This window comes from Ylistrum balloti, unplaced genomic scaffold (genome assembly GCF_031769215.1).
Source record: "Ylistrum balloti isolate Yb309-2 unplaced genomic scaffold, AGI_CSIRO_Ybal_v1 Utg369876, whole genome shotgun sequence".
In the NCBI taxonomy this organism is placed as follows: Eukaryota; Metazoa; Mollusca; class Bivalvia; order Pectinida; family Pectinidae; genus Ylistrum; species Ylistrum balloti.
In genome coordinates this window covers 528112-546264 of record NW_026782016.1, presented here as the reverse complement: position 1 = coordinate 546264, position 18153 = coordinate 528112, and the positions used below count along the sequence as shown (strand labels likewise).

Below are 18153 nucleotides of genomic sequence, written 5' to 3'. Positions count from 1 at the left end.
TTTTTGTTATGAGCGGGTTACGGAAGTCATTCAATCGCAATCGTCGTGACAGTAAAAGGAGAAACAAGAAGCTTAGCCCGAGGTAGGAGGATATATACTTCCTACTTTCGATATGAAAGAAATTCTACTTTCGTTATCGGAAGCAGGATAGTGTGTTTTCTTAAATGAAATATCAATTAGCTTCCACTCGTAATTATAGTTATAACGATTAAGTAATTATTTATATTGACTGCATTGCATTGGTATCCATCTAAAACCAGCTCCACGTGTGTGTACTTGTAAATAACTTAATAACGGAGTTAGCTCCCCTATAAGTAAATACTGCACGTTCGCTTTTACAATACCGAAAAGGGAACTAAAACCCAAAGGGGAAACCAACGTGCCATCACGAAAGAAAAAACTGCAACCGAACTTTCTAGCTCTGCTGAAATCAATATATTTACTTATCTATTTATTTATTAACATTCACGATTACAGCCTCTTGTCCTTTCAGCAGACAAGGAATGCTGACATTTTACGTGTCAGCAGTTCGCACTTGATTGCACACCTTATGGCACTCGATTAACATAGCACCCTGCCTCAATCCATGTTTAAGGAAGGCCAGGGTAACCGTGCAGATAACCGTTCATCATTGTATCTCAACATGATCAATATCCAACTTGTGTTTTCATGTATTTTACAGTTTGTAACAGGCAAAACATTAAAAAAAGTAGGGGTTATCATTCAATTATTAACTGATATATATGTGCTGATTGTCACTAAAGCAGTTTATTGGTATTAATTTGAATGGTGTCAAATAAATGATATGTGTGCCTTTATTGGAATGACTAATATCACTTTATGAAAAAAAATATATGATCAGTTATTCATTGACAATTTATGATTTCATTTTAGTTCAGAAGATAAAAATGATATTTGAAAGATGGGGATATTTAACAATATCATTTGATATTTATAATGACATCACAAAAATGTCATTAGTGATGAATTTGATTAATTTACAAATGATATAATTCAAATCAGAAAATTCAGATGAAATATATCACTTGATCCACTTATTGGAATGATTGATAAGTAATGAAAGCATTAAATGAATAGTGATACTAATTCAGATTTGTGAAATCATGACTTAGTGATATAATTACTTAGATTGATTTTAATTTATGACATCATAAAATGAGTTTGTAAAATCATTCAAAAACTTTGATATATCCATAAGACTGTGATATCACTGAAACCATCCTTGATACTCCAGGGGTCAATATCACTCTCTGCACAGCTAGAACATGTCATGGCAAATTTGAAGATTCCACGTGTGACACCTGTTGATATGATTAATTTGATTGATATATATCAAATAAATCTTGAGGTCCCATAACAGTATGTAATAACGGTTTTTTGAAGTTGGGTGTCTCTCTATTATATTCTTCAAAGGAGTGTATCAGCCTGTGACTGGTCATAATTTCTTTCCTGGAACTGACTCTAAACCAATCAATTACTGCACTTGTGCTTTCAATTTTGCTATGAAATGTTCCATGGGTTCAGAGAGCGAAATTGAGTGTAACTCCTGAAGTATTGATGATGCACTTAAACAGCTTCTAACTATTGGTCTAGAGATATTAACAAATACAGGCAATCAGTAATACATGTGTACCATTAACTTTATTGGAGAAGATAAGATTATTAGTCGATACTTGCAGCGCAGTCTTATGTATCTATATCCCAGTCCATGCTTGCAGTTATCACAGCAAAGCAACACTTCTGAAACACATTAATTTAAGGGAGATAACTTCAACAGAAACCTGTCGAAGGATTCTGTTTCTTTGGATTATCTTGTGCTTTTGTAGTTGTGACCCCGGCAAGACATCTTTCAGCATGTTGTTCATTTACACTTCTACATAACCCTGACTGTTGACTTGGTATCAAAACCAACAGATATACAAGAAATGTAAAGGTCTATAATTGATTGGGTGGTCCTATGTCCATCACTTTGATAAAAAGTCAAAGAACTAATTTGTACAGCTTCTGAAAGGGATAACTTTATAGCAGATAATTCTCCTGAGCCTTTGATATATTTATAAATATTTACAGCATATCATAGGTCACACAAGTTCTTTTCAAACAAATAACTGTACCATTTTCAGATGTTAGGGAGAGGTAGTGTATCTGTTGTTGGGGCTAGAGCTATACTCAGTATGAACTCACTATGCTGCTTGACTAAGGGGAATGCTGCACAGTTTGAGACTGTTTAAGTAACCTGTACAAAAACAGCCATATAAAGTTTACAACTGTTAGTTACAAAGCTGATGAGTTTTCCTTGCATAGATTTTAGAGCACATATTTAACATTTTTATGTGATTCGTTTGTATATAGGGAGGTTGATGCTGATGAGATCCATAAAACTTTGAATGACATAAAAGCAGCCAGCAAAGCCTGTAAGGAGGCGCATAGACAATGGGAAAAGGACAAGTATTATGAGCAATGGGATCCAGAATATCAAACTAGGGCCGAAAAGTTACTTTGTGCAGCTGACCAATTTAGAAAGGTAAAAGTAGCTACATAAATATACTGGTACATGCTTACCTGTTATGAATTTTCTTTTTCTTTTAGCCCACCTGCATCTAATAGTTTGCTGTTCAAATTATCATTTTTCAATAGTCAGTCAATAAATAGTTATCATTATCAATGTATTTTTTCCATTTCATTTGGGACTGATCAGAAAAACAATGGCACGGGGGCAGCAATGTTGGATTTTCAACAGTTAGAATTTGTTATAGCCATCATGCTTTGTCCGTCAAGCACTGTCTGCCATGCGTAAACTTTTGACATTTCAATTCAAACTTCTTCTTAAGTTCTACCTGTGGGATTGAGCTGAAACTTGCATGAAATGATCCTGAGGTTGTCCTGACCAAGTGTTGTTATTTTTTTAGGTTTGTCTGAAATCCAAGATGGCCGCCACGGCCGCCATATTGAAAAACAGATTTTAAACTTCTCCTCCAGTTCCAATGGTGCCATTGAGCTAAACATTGGTGGGAATGTTAAGGAAAGGTAGTCAAAAAAGTGTTGTTACTTTTTTACCTTGTCAAAACTTCGATGCATCTTCCAGGAAGGCTATTTTGTAACATGATTGAACAATCACAGTTTTCTTGTGCAACACCTATTTCAAACTTCTTCACCAGATTCACCAGTTGGATTGAGCTCCAAGTTTTCTGTCAAAAAATAGGTAACACTTGTTACAGTTTCCTACTCCTCACTAGAACTACCATCTGCATCATGGAAAACAGCTTCTTAGTAAGATTTCATTCAAAGTAGAAAAAATAACCCTTTTCCCTGCTGAAAGTTTTTGTAGTCAGATGACTGTTAAGGCCCGTGTGCCTTGAGTTTCTTTAGAAAGTTAAAGGAAACTAACATAAAAAACTAGGTGAAATTTGGTCTGACATGATTTGATTTGTTCCATTGATTGCCTTGCAGTTTGTGTGTGTGTTGCAATATTACTTCTTGTGATTGTGATTCCCTTACACCTAATCAATGCAGAACTACTTGCTTTCAAATTTCATGTAAATTTACCATGGTTTCTAGTTGTGCCTGTTTGATTTTAGTATGGGACACAATGGCCAACAGGCATCCATCTTGGATTTTTACAATGAAAGTTTTGTTATTGCTATTTCTTAAGAAGTTTTGAATGAATCTTTCTCAAACTTCATAATATATTAATTTCTCTTGGTCCCTAGTTGTGCACTTTTACATTTGCGACTGATTAGAAAAAACAAATATGGCTGACAGGATGTTGTTTGATTATAATTGCTATTTCTTGGAAAAAATTTTGAAATTTTTTTATAATTAAGAGCAAAAAGAGAGGAAATATGAAATTTACTAGAAGGGAAATTATTAAACTTTTAAAGAACAAAAAAGATCAAACAATAGTGGGCGCCAAGATCTCTCTCTGGGATCTCTTGTTTTTGACATTCACTCACAAATGCTGGAAATTGCCCATAGCTCTTCCAGTGTTTTCCCTGTTAGATTTGTTACAAAATGAGGTAAAAGATAAATAAAGTCATATTTTGAAGTGATAGTCATTTTATATGGGTCCCTCTTGTCATTTGATTTCATTGATATTATCTGATTTAGGGAATAATTACGATGATCTAAGGTTCTTATTTACCTCTTTTTATCACAGAAACATGTCTGTACTTATCAGGACATTTAGTATAGGGTTAGAATCTTTCTTAACTCCCAGGGAGCATTGTTACAGCTGAAGCTGTGATTATACGCAACATTTCCAGCACTATAGTGCTCCCCAAATCAGGCTGCTGAGTTGACTGGAAGATGAGAAAAAAGTACATGTATCTTTATCTGGTGGCCATCAAAAATGTCTTTATTGTACAGGGACCATGGTGGCTGAGTCGAAAAAGTATCTGACCATCTTTAGCACTTAAGCTCTCCACCTTTGGGTCACAAGTTCAAAGTCTACATGGGTCAGTTGCCAGCTACAGACCGTAAGCTAAAGAAGTCCTACTTTCCTCCACCACCCAAAACCTTGTACATCCTTAAATGACCCTGCTTGTTAATAGGACAGAGAGCAAAAACCTACCAAACCTACCACCTATGCCCTTTGGTTATAATGAAATTACTATGGGAGGCAGCCTAGTCTGGAACAACAGTGTCATATACCATTTATAGACAGAATTTCAAGATTCTGTTGTGTCATTGTGATAAATCTTAACCATTAATTTGCCACATCATATGTTGCCACTAACTTTTCTTAGTTGTTGTAAAAGTAAAAATATATGACATTGTGTAGTCTTGTATGTATCGTTATATACCTGCATGGTAGTTTTATGAAATAACTTGGTACAAATGACACTTGACAAGATTGTAGATTGATGATTTTTTGATATTAAAGAAACTTGACTTGCCATGGCCAATGACAAAATCAACTGAGGTGGATGACTTGAAAGCTCGCCTCAATAGAATCACCCGCGACAAAGAGGAAGCAGAATATTGCCTCGAGGAAGCTGAATTAGAAATTGAAAGGCTAAAGGATCGCTTAGGAGATCAGGTAATAAAGTTTTGGCTAACATCTATTTTTAGTCCACCATCATCAGGTGGAGGGCTCTTCAGATTGCAAGTAGTCCATGGTTCATCTGTTGTCTTTTTCATCCTTAAAAATAATTCTTGTCATCACTATTTCTTAAATGAAAACAAAACATCTCAAATTTCATAATTCATTTTCTTATCATTTATTGTCCCAAGTTTTCATTGTTTATTTTTTGGAATAGATCAGATAGTTAACATGGCTGTAAGGCATGCAGCCACCTTTAATTATGACAACAATATTTTAGTATGATTATAATGAGAAATATATGGATCTTTCTTGAATTTCTTTTCAAAGGTTCCATTTGCTGCCTAGTTAATTGTGCATGTTCAATTTGGGGACTAAATGATTGCATGCAGCTATGTTGGATTTTAATAGTTGAACATTGTTATTTCTGGAGAAGAGCAGAATGAATCTTTCTCAGATTTACTGTGTCACTCCCCTTAGATCCTTGTCAAAAATATTAAATTCTTTGAATGATAAGAAAAAGAAAATGGCTGAATAGCAGCCATATTGGATTTTGGATGTTGAAATTTGTTATTGCTGTTTCTTGAAATTGATCATGAGTATTCTCCATGGAGCTTTCTCAGATTTGATATGAAAACTCCCCTTAGTACCAATGTAGTTTTGCATATGTAATTCTTCATCTTATCCAAAAATGGCAGACAGGCAGCTTGTGACCAAATGAAGATCATACAATAGTTGGTTGGATTTTTTTTTCCTGAAAAGTATTTTAAAAATTATTTTCAAAGAGTTTTAGCCATGATTTTGGCTTTTATTAAATTCTGTTATGTCATAATTGAAATGGCACCACCACCAATATGGCACCACTCAAAAATGTCTTGCTATCTGTCTTTTGGCGGTTGAAAGTACTTGTTATGCATGAGTGAGATATTTGATGAGGTGACCACCTGACCAGTCACATGGTTTATTTGATGTCAGAGTTACTTCAAATGAATGCAAACAGTAGTGTAGAAGGCTAACACTTTTCATATGATTCTGTTTTTTCACAATACTGTAGAAATATCCTGTGTGTGTATTCACACAGGAACCTATACGGTTGCTCCCAGCTCCCAGCCAACAAATGGTACAGTGATATTACTCATTTTTAGTGGCCGTGTCTGCACAGTTTTCTAGTCAAGAGTCAAGAGAGCGCTGTCATGGGGTTTTGCGCCAAACTGTCACAGGAGCTCCATGAGATCTCACATTGTCAACGTCACCTAGTGTCAGTGGTGACAACCAGGGGGAGATCATTTCCCTCGGTTTTCACTACATTCCTTCCCGCTTTATGAAGGCCTCTTCCATGAGGATTGAAGGTGTTCACAGGAGGCCTTTCCAGGATGGCAAGCTTGTTTGATTTGATATGTTTGTGACAAATGTTTCGGGGATGTCAAACCTCAAAGAGGTGAAGTGAAGTGTCAAGCCCCCTTAAGCTCATAGGGTTTTGGTCTTAGGCACAGTTTATAGCTGCACCCAAAACCCGAGGTCAATGGGTGGTTACACCTAATATGTGGATTTTTCATGGGAACTGCCCAGGTTGGTGGCCTGTTCCATGTGTAATGACTTTGTATGATTTGTTTCAACAGATGCAAATACATGGGTCTTACTACCCCTGATACTGGCCACATCCAGTGTTTTAAATCATCAGAGTCACTATGAAGAGCAGGTTGTCAAAACTGCCCACTTGGCGTAGCTGAGTCCCCCTCCTAGGCTAAAGGTGAACTGACCCACAAGCTTTTTGAGTCCAGGCCTTCACACAGGCTCTACTAGCCCGAACCTAATACCCAGAGATCCATCAACCCTTCGTCCTAACTAACCTAGTGTTAATTATAAGGTATCTCCAAGGGATGGTCCCTCTTTTCCTTTTTATATATGGGAGGCGTGCTATAAGTATGAATGTATAAACCCGAAATGTTGTTGACCATAGTTGCAGGGTGCTCTCTGTATAATGGACTTGGTGCCCCTAATAACAAGTCCAGTGGCTGTTTCTCTTCCAACATTATCATGTTTGGGTGGAACCCTATTCCTCTGTGTTCAGTGGCGTTGAACACCATCTTGATTAGAGTAATAGTGCCATGTATCATCTTTACGATTGATACAATATCATATGATTTGAAGAACTGTTCGGTTAAGCCGTTCAACTTCTTCATTTGAGGAAGGATTGTAGGGAGTTGTGCGGGTTTTGGTGTTCTGAAGTAGTTCACATAACTCTGAGAAAAGTTGATTGCTGAAATTAGTTCCCTGATCTGTGTGGATCTGCAGAGAGCTACCTGATGTTTTTTACTTGGCTGTAAGCTACATTCTGTGCGGATTGAGTAGGAGCTTGGAGTCCAATCTTTTAACTTTGTGTATATTTTGTGCTCCCCTAGATGTCCTCCCACATAGTTGTCATGGGCACAGATTAAGGCGATTTCCCTGCAGAAAAAGGAAGTATCACCTGGGGCCACTTGTTGCCCAGCAGGACATGATACAACACACCCTCTTTGAGGGCCAGACATTGCCTCCTTAACCACAAAGCCTTCATAGCATGTAAACAGTTCCTCTTGTAAAGGGGCTTGTCCCTTCCTGTAGCCATGCTTTCACTGGTCCCTCATTTCCTGGTTCACAATATCCATCCGACACAACCCATTCATTCAGTTGATCAATTCCTTGGAATTTTTTGTTTCTCATTAGAGTTGATTCTGTGGTCTGTGTCATCCTCCTCCTCATACTCTGATGAAGATGAGGTGTTCTTCCATTGTACAGTGTTGATGTTTTGAATGGCTATTGATGGATGGGTGTAGGAGTCTTGTCCTCGAGGGACACTGGTTCGGTAGACTAGTGGTACAACATGGTCCACATCTTCACTGAACTGTTTCCACTACTAATGATTGAAAAAGTGAAATTTTCAACTTTAACAAAACACTGTATATTGTTATACAGAAATTTGAGCAAATGAAACTGTTTAAATAAAACCTAATTTATAGAAAAATTGCATCAAAGGTCGTGAGTTGGCGATAATCCATTTAACCTGTATTTCATAACATCTCAGATGTAACAAATGTTACTTTTATGAAATAACTTTTTGATGCATAACATGAAATATGACTATAAAGGTGTTCAATATTTTTTGTATAATTTTGGCTCATGAGTTTCGGAGATATAAAATATATATATTATTTCATCATTTTAGACTGACATAAGGGGTTATGAAAAATTATGGCCAAAACCATTTAAAGGTAACTTTACAGCAGAGACCTATGTATATGCCTGTACGGATGGATCTTTCTCTTATTTGTCATTTAAATTTTTAAGGCTCCCAAAGTTCCTTGTGCATGTTGTGATATTGAGTCTGATGAAAATCTTTCTCAAATCTATCATGATAATTGCATAGGTTTCCATTCTCGCATGCTGTTACCATTTGATATTTCATCAGTCTTTTAACATGTAAACAAATGATAGAACAAATCAGATGAAAGAAGAGAAAATAAGGAGAAAAGTCATATACCAGCCGGAGGAATATTACTTGTTTTAGTCTGCAGGTTATTCATACTATTTCTGATCTACAATTTTGCTCGTACTAAGATCATTTAAACTATATATATAGAATAAGGATATTAACTGTCCTGTTGCAGCCTAGAAAAGGTAGACCACAATCACCAGACAAAATGCCAAAACGTCATGCCGAACCTGAATATGAGCACAAGATAGAATCAGATGACTCAAAGCGTCCAAGGAAAGAAGGAAGTATTGATCGTCGAGGTCCTTCTCGTACTCCGATCCATCGTCAAGAGAGTAACACTCAGAATGCAAGAAGGGAAAGTGGCAACTACGAAGCTCTTCAAAAGGAAATTGCGGATCTGAAGAAGAAATGTGAAATACTTCTTGACGAAAATAAGTCGTAAGTCCATGTTAATAATTTGATTCTGTATAAGATGACATAACGACCTTATCGGGGCTCTTTGACTTTTTACAGATGTCATTAAAAACAGCAGATTCAAAAGCTTGGAGGAATTTCAATGTGCGACACACAGATCCGTTTTATATTAATCAATTTCATACCAAGATGTAGTGCATTTGTGAAAACCAATTACGATATATATTTCATAACTTCTATTTATCAAAACACGTAACTCAATTTTTTCTCCTTTAAAATCCAAAAAATTCAACTTTAAATTCTGTTCATTTTATCAAACATCCACACATATATCTAAACTTTTAAGTGTCAAAAGTAATTTTCCTTTGGCATTTATCTGGAATCTTCAAATTGAATTCACTTTCGAAACCTTAAAAATGCAGAAAAATTTGTTATCAGTTTGAATTAAGTATTATTAGTTTTTTTGATCATCTTGATTAATCTATCCAGTTTGTCAGATTTTCGAACGAATGCTACAGCGACATTGGACAAAGCAAGAGATGAGGCTGCCAGATACAAGAAACAGATGGAGACCAGTGATGCCACAATACATAAATTTATTGTTGATGATGGGTTTTGCTCTCTCGGGCTTCTTCAGGACTCAAAAAATAGCTTATTATAACTTTTAATACGATAAATTCATTACAAACGTCATGATTGTGGAAAGGTCTCCTCATCTTTATGTACTTTAGGGATAAACTTTTCAGTGTTAAATCGTGTCATGAAAAAGCCCGAGAGGGCAAATCTGGACTACAGTAATAAATTTAGGAATCATACCGCTTCGCCTGTTGTGATTGGCTTCTACATTTTAATAGTCTTATTTATCCTCCAATCACCATGCATACTTCCGGGTATCGAGACGGAGAGGACTGAGGAAATATCATCCAACTACTAATACATTTACCTGGTGTTGGCTCCATCTTCTTTGTTTTAATGCATAAATACATATGTATAGTGACAATTTAACTTCACCACTATTACCACTTAGAAAGAATTTTGCTGAATAAACTATAGGACGTTGGAAGGTTCTGAGTTATCAGGCAAATGATTCAGCGTTAATCTATGATGTTTACTGTTGTCAACAACTGACATCAGAATTGCAGAATGTACACCTCCCAGAAGTTGTGCATCTTGTGATAATATTTTCCTTCTGCATGACTTTCTTTTCAGAGTTATGCCCCTTCACAGAAACCAACAAGTAAACTGTTTGTGTCTATTTCAACGAAACTTTACACATATTTTAATCATACGATTACATGTACCTCTATTGGTTGAATCTTAACTTTCTTTTCATTTTAAGCCTTTCTTTTAGAGTTATGCCCCTTTGTTGAAAAAGTCCGAAATACTAGAAATCTTTGTAGGTTGATATTGGTGAATTTTTACACATATCATAAGGAACCTGTGCATTGTCTGTGGATTATTTTTTTATAGTATGTTACCAGGATTGTCAAAACTTTGGTTCAGAGATTGGTGAAGTTCGTTTTCCTTCAAGATGAGATATTTTAACTATTTTCTTTAACTTGTCGCGGTTGCTGTATATCACCTCTGATTATTTAAAGAATCTTTGGAGTTGGATATATCTGTATTGCTGTGAAATGATATAGCTGGCTCTGCACATGTTAAAGCATAATTGACTTTATTCCTGTTTCTTTTCGTTAAGTTACCATCAAGAGATTGACAAATTGAAAAGCCAATGCCAAGAATTGGATAGGTCTATGAAAACTGAGCGTCAACAAAGAGAAGAAATTCAACGCAGGTAAAATCAAATAAAAAACAAACATAGGAAAGAATTGTTGGTGACATACTTTTTGTAAACTTAACACATAGACAAAGAGTCCCTGAAAAAAAAATTCCATTGCATTTTAGTCTGCAACAAAGTAAGGTGAAGGAAAAGGACCTGTATGATCAACTTGACAGACTTCAGCAGGTATTGTCTGCAGAGAGACGAGCCAAAGAGGAGGCACTGGTCAGGTATGATACCAGCTGTACATCTTAACAGAGTGCATGACTAACAAGGATAGGATATAAATAAGTTATACCCAGCATGGAGAATTTTCTCCAACCTCTCCATATTTAAGGTATACGCTTTCCTCTTACCCAGGACAGACTTATCCATACTTTTACCAGTGTGAGATTAATAGAATCTTTCACCTCCTTCAATATGAAATAGAGGGTCTCAATCTGAGGGACTGAAGACTATTAAGTTGTCAAACATGTGTATGAATAGCGACAAGGCCTACACCTCAGACACTTCATGCATTGTGATTTAATGTTGCACAAAATATAATTCTAGTGTACATGACAATAAAAAGTTAGATAAAATAATGCTCTTAATATTTTTTGTAATAAGTTGTGGATTAAGGTGGTTTTCAATCTCATTGATAACACAGGATTTTCAGTTTGAGAATAACACAGGATTTCAGCAGGAGGCGAAAAATTGTATTTGTGTGACCTCATTAAAGTAGTTCCACTGTCATGCACTATGGTGAGACAAGGAAATCTTATATGGGGAAAAGCATGGATTTACCTGTCCAGGGTAACAAAATGCCTTGAATCCCCTTTTGATTGAAGTAGGGGATTCCCCTTTCATATTTATAATTTCGCATTAATACTGCAAAACATGGGGATAGCAACAAAATAAATCATTACACAGAACTGTTATAAAAAGATTATGTTTTTTTTTTAAACTGACATTTATGATGTATCCATGGTATGATGTACTTTTTTTCTCATCTTTCTAAATATAACTTCAGTTTAAAATATATTCAGGTCTGCATGCAGATGTTTGATCAAATTATGTTTACCAAATATTCATAAAAGAGATGGAAGAAAAGTGGATGTTCATATGTAGGTATATGATGTTATGGATATTCTACCCTTGATTTTAGATAGTTCAGAACCTTGACAAAACTGCTGTTCTGTCTAAAATTCTTTACCACCCTTGGCTGTTAGAATATCCATGTTCCACATACCTATATGTTAACACTGTGTGTGTCTATTCTTAGCACACCATCATCAGATGTAAAGTTTATTATTGTTATTTCTTGAGAAGTGCTTGATAGATCTTTCTCAGATTTCATATGTAAGTTTCCTTTGTCTATAGATGTGCATTTGATTTTGGGAGTGATCAGAAAAAGCCAATGGCTGATAGGCAGCCTTTGTCAATTTTGATTTTGGAAGTTTGTTATCACTACTTCTTGTGAAATACAGCATATGTCTTTTTCAAACTTCAAGTGTAGGGGCCCTTTGGTCCCTTGTTATGCCTGTTTGAGTTTGGGACTGATAAAAAAAAAAAAAAAAAAAGGCTAACAGGCAGCCATCTTGGATTTTGCCTAGTTAAGATTGTTATCCTTATTTCTTAAGAAGTGCTGAATGCATCTCTCTCAAACTTCATACTTATGTTCCCTTTGGTCTCTACTTGTGTCAAAATGATTTTGGGACTTATCAGAGAAAACAAAATGACTTCCAGACGACCATCTTGGATTTGGCAAGTAAATATTATCATCGCTATTTCTGCAAAGATCAAATAAAGATCAAACAATGATGGACGCCAAGATCCTTCTGAGATCTCTTGTTACATCTTCCAATACGTGATATGAAAAATGATATGGAGTTTTCTTTGGAGGCCTACATATTGAAAAAGAGGGGACATTAATTGATGGTCAAAGAAAGGGAGAAAATCCTGTATATTATAAGTCCTAACGAAAAAATATAGATCGGTAAAATATTGTGAAGTACTACAACCAGAACTAAACCTTCGCAGTACCCTAGAGTTTGAAAAACTTTGAGATTTTATATAATATTCCAACCCCTGACCATGAGTCATTAGTAATGCTTTTCCTCTTTAGCACTGTTGTCAGTATAACTTATAAAAACATATATCTCCTTGTAATTTGCAGTGTGCGGCATAGTCAGTCAAAAGAGGAAAATTTACGTGACACCATTGACAGGCTACAGAGGAACATATCATCAGAGAGAGAGGCCAAGGACGAAGCATTGCTCAGGTAACATTTAAGTTGTGTCCCTTAGATTTTGGTCTGATGAAATTGTGTTGATCTATTGATTGATAATCTGTGAAAATGTACATTGTTGTTTGTATTTATCATACTAAACACATGTAATTGTCTTTCAATCCTTCTCTCTAAATATGATATCATTGTGATTACAATACAACTTTATGATATTGGGTTTATTACCAAACATAGACTTATTGTCAGATATATGAATGAATATCCATACTCAGACTTAGTGCTGTTGCTGGTAACAAGCTCCGTGACAACAACCCTGGCATCACTGACCTTAGTGACCCCAACCGACCAATGAAGCTAGCTGAGAAAGTATCTGAACTGTATGATAATGAGTGGACAAATGCAATGGAGAACTTGGAGCGATACATGGATGAAGAGAAGGCAATAAAGGTGCTTCTCGATATCATCACGGTACGGTGACTAATCTTATTTTCACATCATCCTTAAACAAAATACTTATTATAATGTTGCATACTCATCAGTTCATGTCGGTCAGTGGAGTGTACCTACATTAAGTATGTATGTTACTACTAAGATACTGATAACAGTTAGTGAAATCATAGTTAAACACAATGCATATGCTTTAATAGGGATGAAATGATGCTTAAACTGCTAAAGACGTGACTGTTGTTGATGCACATATTCCTTAATTTACTTTTTATGTTGTAATGTACTATCATATCAAACAATTTATGCACATGCTTTAGTTCAAATGTCTACCTAAATATAGGGCATCAAACATTAAAAGATGAAAATACATACCATTTTTCTTGGCTATAAGCCGCACCCGAGTATAAGACGCGATGCTTGTTTTTGTGTTTTTGTTAGCATGTTTTTATTTGATCCACATATAAGACGCATCAAAATATAAGTGCACTCCCTTTATTACGATGTTTTAACCGTTATGTTAACAAAAGGTTGTTGATATTACAGACAACGGAAGACAATTTATCAAGATTGTCAGTGAAACATTTAATATAAGTTTGTAAACAAATTATACACATATTTATTCTATGTCATTTTTATTTCTCCTTGATTTTATTATGTGAAATTCTGAATACTGGTTCTATGATTATGCATGTAATTGTACATTGTTTTTTTAAGAATGTGTTTGAAACTTTTGAGGAAGCTGGTGATGCCCAGACAAACTTTATTTCTTCCCTTGAACTGCCCGTTGCTGTACCGGACATTGATAACCTCCAAAGCACTGCCAGGTCATCTCTACTGGTATAATTTTTTTTTTTGTTTTTCTATTCATATATCATATACATGTTTATGTACAAGCACAAAAGTATAACGGGTGATGTAATGAAGTGACTATGTGAACAACAAAGAAGTGTTTGATCAGTTTTCGAGGTGACCAGCCCCTCTAGGAAGACATGATTTCTACAATTTATCGGGTTTTATTTTATCATCATTGCCAGTATTTGACCATTTTGATCTGTTAAAGAACACTCTCTGCCATTTCTTCATCAATTAGCTGAATGGATGTATATAAAATGGGAGATAAAATATATACTATTTCAGTTGTCAACTTGAGAGAGTAAATGTAATCTCTCACCATTTCTTTTTACTTGAATCAGGGAGACCTAGTTATATATTTTGTGTATTTCTTTCTCAATCAAACATAGATTTTCCATGTACAATGTGATCACATGTTTCATGCATTGTGAGATAAAGACAAAAAATGATACAATTTTTTTTGTCCTGTCTGTGTCATTATTGTTTATTTGTATAGCTAGAAATATTTAAACAAAGTGGAAATAATATACTTGTTTCCTGCATAAAACAAATTTATTTTGTTTTTAAAACACAAGTACATTTCATCTCGTGCTTTAAGTACATTACAAGATGATTTGCCAATTGAGTTTAATGATGAAGACCGGGTCTAAATTTTTAGACATGTCATTTATATAGGTAGAAAAAAAAAATAAAATTGAAAAAAATATGATACAAGTATAAATATTTCAGTTATATTTCTTCACGGTTTTATGAAATTAGGAATCTAATTTGATAATGACTGGGGTTAACAGACCGTTCATAGCATGTTCAATTTTGTGTTTAAGAACAATGGGAAGTTGACTGCATTACCAACAGAAATCACCAAACCACTGAAGGATTACCGCAAGTCTCACTGTGAGACTGTTAGCCCACTGTTGACTGAGGTAAGGGATCTGTCACAGTTATTCTGCTCTTGTTTAAGGTAAAAAAAATACATGTCATATTTAGCTCACTGTTGTTTGAGGTACGGAGTCTCTTAGCCAATTGTTGATTGAGGGAAGAGAACTGTCACATTTAGCCAATTGTTGTTTGAAGTAGGGAATCTGACAATAAAACCCATTTGAAATAAGGGATCTGTCATAAAGCTAGGTCAGTGCTGTTCGGGGTAAGAAATATATCTGTCACAGTTTGCCCACTGTCGATTGGATGTAGGGATCTCTCAAACTAAGCTCATTAAGGATTTGATAAGAAAAAAATGTAATCTGTCACTGCTGGGGAGGAGATCTATCAACGTTTTGCTAAGATAAAGGTTTTCACAGGCAGTTAGTCATTTACTTTTAGGAAGATATCTTGAGAAACCCTGATATAATGTATTCGTCCGAGTCCTCTTGAATGCATTCCTTGTGCACACTGATAGTCAAACTATGGTTGGCATTCATTTTCTATCAAATGTTGAGATTTTCTTGCTCAGTAAAAACATATTTGAGGAACAGGATGGTAAAAACACCATGCCTTTGTAGTACAGTGGAAACTCATTCTCTCAAAATTTAAGGGGCTGTAGAAAATATTTCGACTTATCTGAAGTTAGACTCAATCAAAGTGTTTAAATAAGGTTGAAGATATCATTTTCCTGACGATGATTACGGTTGAACGAAGTAGGGCTATGATAGCACGCAAGCAGCATAGTTAAATCTGTTTTTTTTAAACAGCAGTAAATAAACAAATAAATTAAATTCTACTTTCTCCTTTTATTGTTTTTAATCCAAACAACAAAACATGATTTTGATATTACTAGAAATGATGTAAAAAGCTGTATATTTCTGTCTATTTCTTACAGGTCATGAAGTCAAGGCTACAAACGGTATACCAAATAGATGGTAAAATAATTGAAGCTTGTAAAGAGTACATTGAATACAGTGTCAAGTACGTCTGGATGATGCGAGTGCAAGATCCACCTGTTCACATTGAATGGGAATTCTCTCACGGCGAGAAATTTGATCATGACCGCCTTAGGTCATACACAAAAGGTGGAGATAGTTTAAATTATGTAGTGTGGCCCATCCTGTACCTTTACAAAGGTGGGCCCATGCTAGCCAAGGGAGTAGCTCAAGGCATGAAAAAAAAACCAGAATAAGTTACACACAAGAGTATGCTTTATTCGTCCTTTCAAGGAAATCATATCATTTCAAAAACACAACTGGGATGTGCTAATAATTATGGTTGTAATATTTTGTTTCATAACTTTTTTGCTTGTTTCTTTGAAGAAGACTTGGATTTTTGCTTGCTGCAAGAGGGATGTCTAGCTTCTGTCATTATTACTGTTTGTTACTGCTGATATATCACATCGCCACATATGATTCCTTTGGTGTATTTCAAGGAAGAACGTGTTATTTGAATATTACTACACAAATTTATTTTCTATTTAGAGAACGCAATTTGAATTTAACATTTCCAGAAATTTTTTTATTGAAGTTTATGAATACAAAAGCAGCGCAAGTGATATTGGTGTTGGAAGCAAGACCATGGAATACTGAAATTTTCGGACACTTAGGTATAATGAATATTAGTGATTTGTCAAAAACTCTTGCATAACAAGTTGTGGTGATATTTGTCTTTAAGGCAAGTAAACTTAACCATCCTAATGCTGGAATGAAATCGTCTTTATTGTAACTTCATTATTTGTATGAAGTATATACCCATGGTTGTATTTATACTTGGATACCTATTTTTTAACCAGCATCTGTGACAATGGTGTATTGCTAGACTTAATATTTCACTAATGTTTTCATAGGTAGACAATCAAACCGCCAATGGATTAGGCCTAAAACTAAAAGTTCACATCAATATTACTGACATCCAGTTCCGGACATAATAATTATCTGATAAAAAATCATAAGATTGAATTGTAATTTATTTTCTTGATTAAATTATACATAAATTTTGTATATTTTACAAGAATTTTTGAAGAAGTGATACACTCAATGTATTCGTCATACTTAGTTTGCTCTCGTTAAAGCATGTTAGCAGTGTTACTGTTGGAGAAAACCAGTTTCAAAATGTTTGAAACTTGTATTTTGTGTTCCAATTTGAATATAGAAAGCCTTCAAGGTATTTGAACCTGAAGTTATTTAGTATTATTATGGAGCTAGATGTTAAGTATTTAATGCTTTCAAAATGCAGCTAGCCAGCTAGTTTGTTGGGTTTATTTTCATTTTTATCAAAGATAACATTATAATATTGTGTTTTATGGCTAATATTGAAAATTTGTGTGGAATGACTTAAAATACTTCTGAAATCAAATTTCATATTAATGCATGATAAATATTTCAATTTTGTAGATGTTTTTAAAATCCTTCAAATTGGTTGTTTACTTTTACAGATATATCTGTTTAATTTTATGTTACATGTATTCATATTTGTATCACATTATTATATGACAAATAAGGCTACCAATTAAACTGATTAGGTAATTGAACCTAACGAAAGTTATGACAGTTATTTACCACAATAGGCAAGTGTTATTAAATTCCTAATCATAAACCACCAATTGACCATTTCAACTGTGGTATAAACATAATTGTAATTCCACAATGTATTTCTGAAATTTTCAGGTCTTGCATATCAGTTAACGGTGTTTCACTATAGGTCATATCATCAAGCCCCGACTGATGACGTAAACAAAACATAAGTGGGTACAGAACAAGTTAAATCAGCTTCAGAATAACTTATGTGATAGAAACAGGTCAAACAAACTCATAATTGTTATATATTAATGGTCAATACCACAACCACTTGCGCACTACCGTATGTAATGCCATTAAATCCCCATGGACACCCATTATATTCCACCCTTTAAAATCCCCATTTAAACCCCTTAATAAACCTTTAAAACATTCGAATATTAAGGGAGTAAT

General features: G+C 34.8%; 1 protein-coding gene across 1 annotated transcript; it reads left to right on the top strand.

The window, feature by feature from the left end:
* The first annotated feature begins 43 nt into the window (after nt 1-43).
* LOC132546171 (myosin-2 heavy chain-like) lies at nt 44-17502 on the top strand. The gene is made up of 12 exons (XM_060209879.1): nt 44-82; nt 2374-2545; nt 4904-5059; nt 8710-8975; nt 9441-9549; nt 10655-10746; nt 10857-10961; nt 12890-12994; nt 13234-13429; nt 14123-14245; nt 15085-15183; nt 16077-17502. The coding sequence occupies exons 3-12, from the start codon at nt 4925-4927 to the stop codon at nt 16371-16373; spliced, it is 1527 nt and encodes a 508-aa protein (XP_060065862.1). The 5' UTR covers nt 44-82; nt 2374-2545; nt 4904-4924; the 3' UTR covers nt 16374-17502.
* Nucleotides 17503-18153: the final 651 nt, after the last annotated feature.

Excerpts from the sequence above, each read along its gene's own strand:
- LOC132546171 (XM_060209879.1), top strand. The coding sequence starts at position 4,925 with ATGACAAAATCAACTGAGGTGGATGACTTGAAAGCTCGCCTCAATAGA. Across the intron at positions 8,976-9,440 it reads CTTCTTGACGAAAATAAGTC|TTTGTCAGATTTTCGAACGA; the intron begins GTAAGTCCATGT and ends TAATCTATCCAG. Across the intron at positions 10,747-10,856 it reads AGAGAAGAAATTCAACGCAG|TCTGCAACAAAGTAAGGTGA; the intron begins GTAAAATCAAAT and ends ATTGCATTTTAG.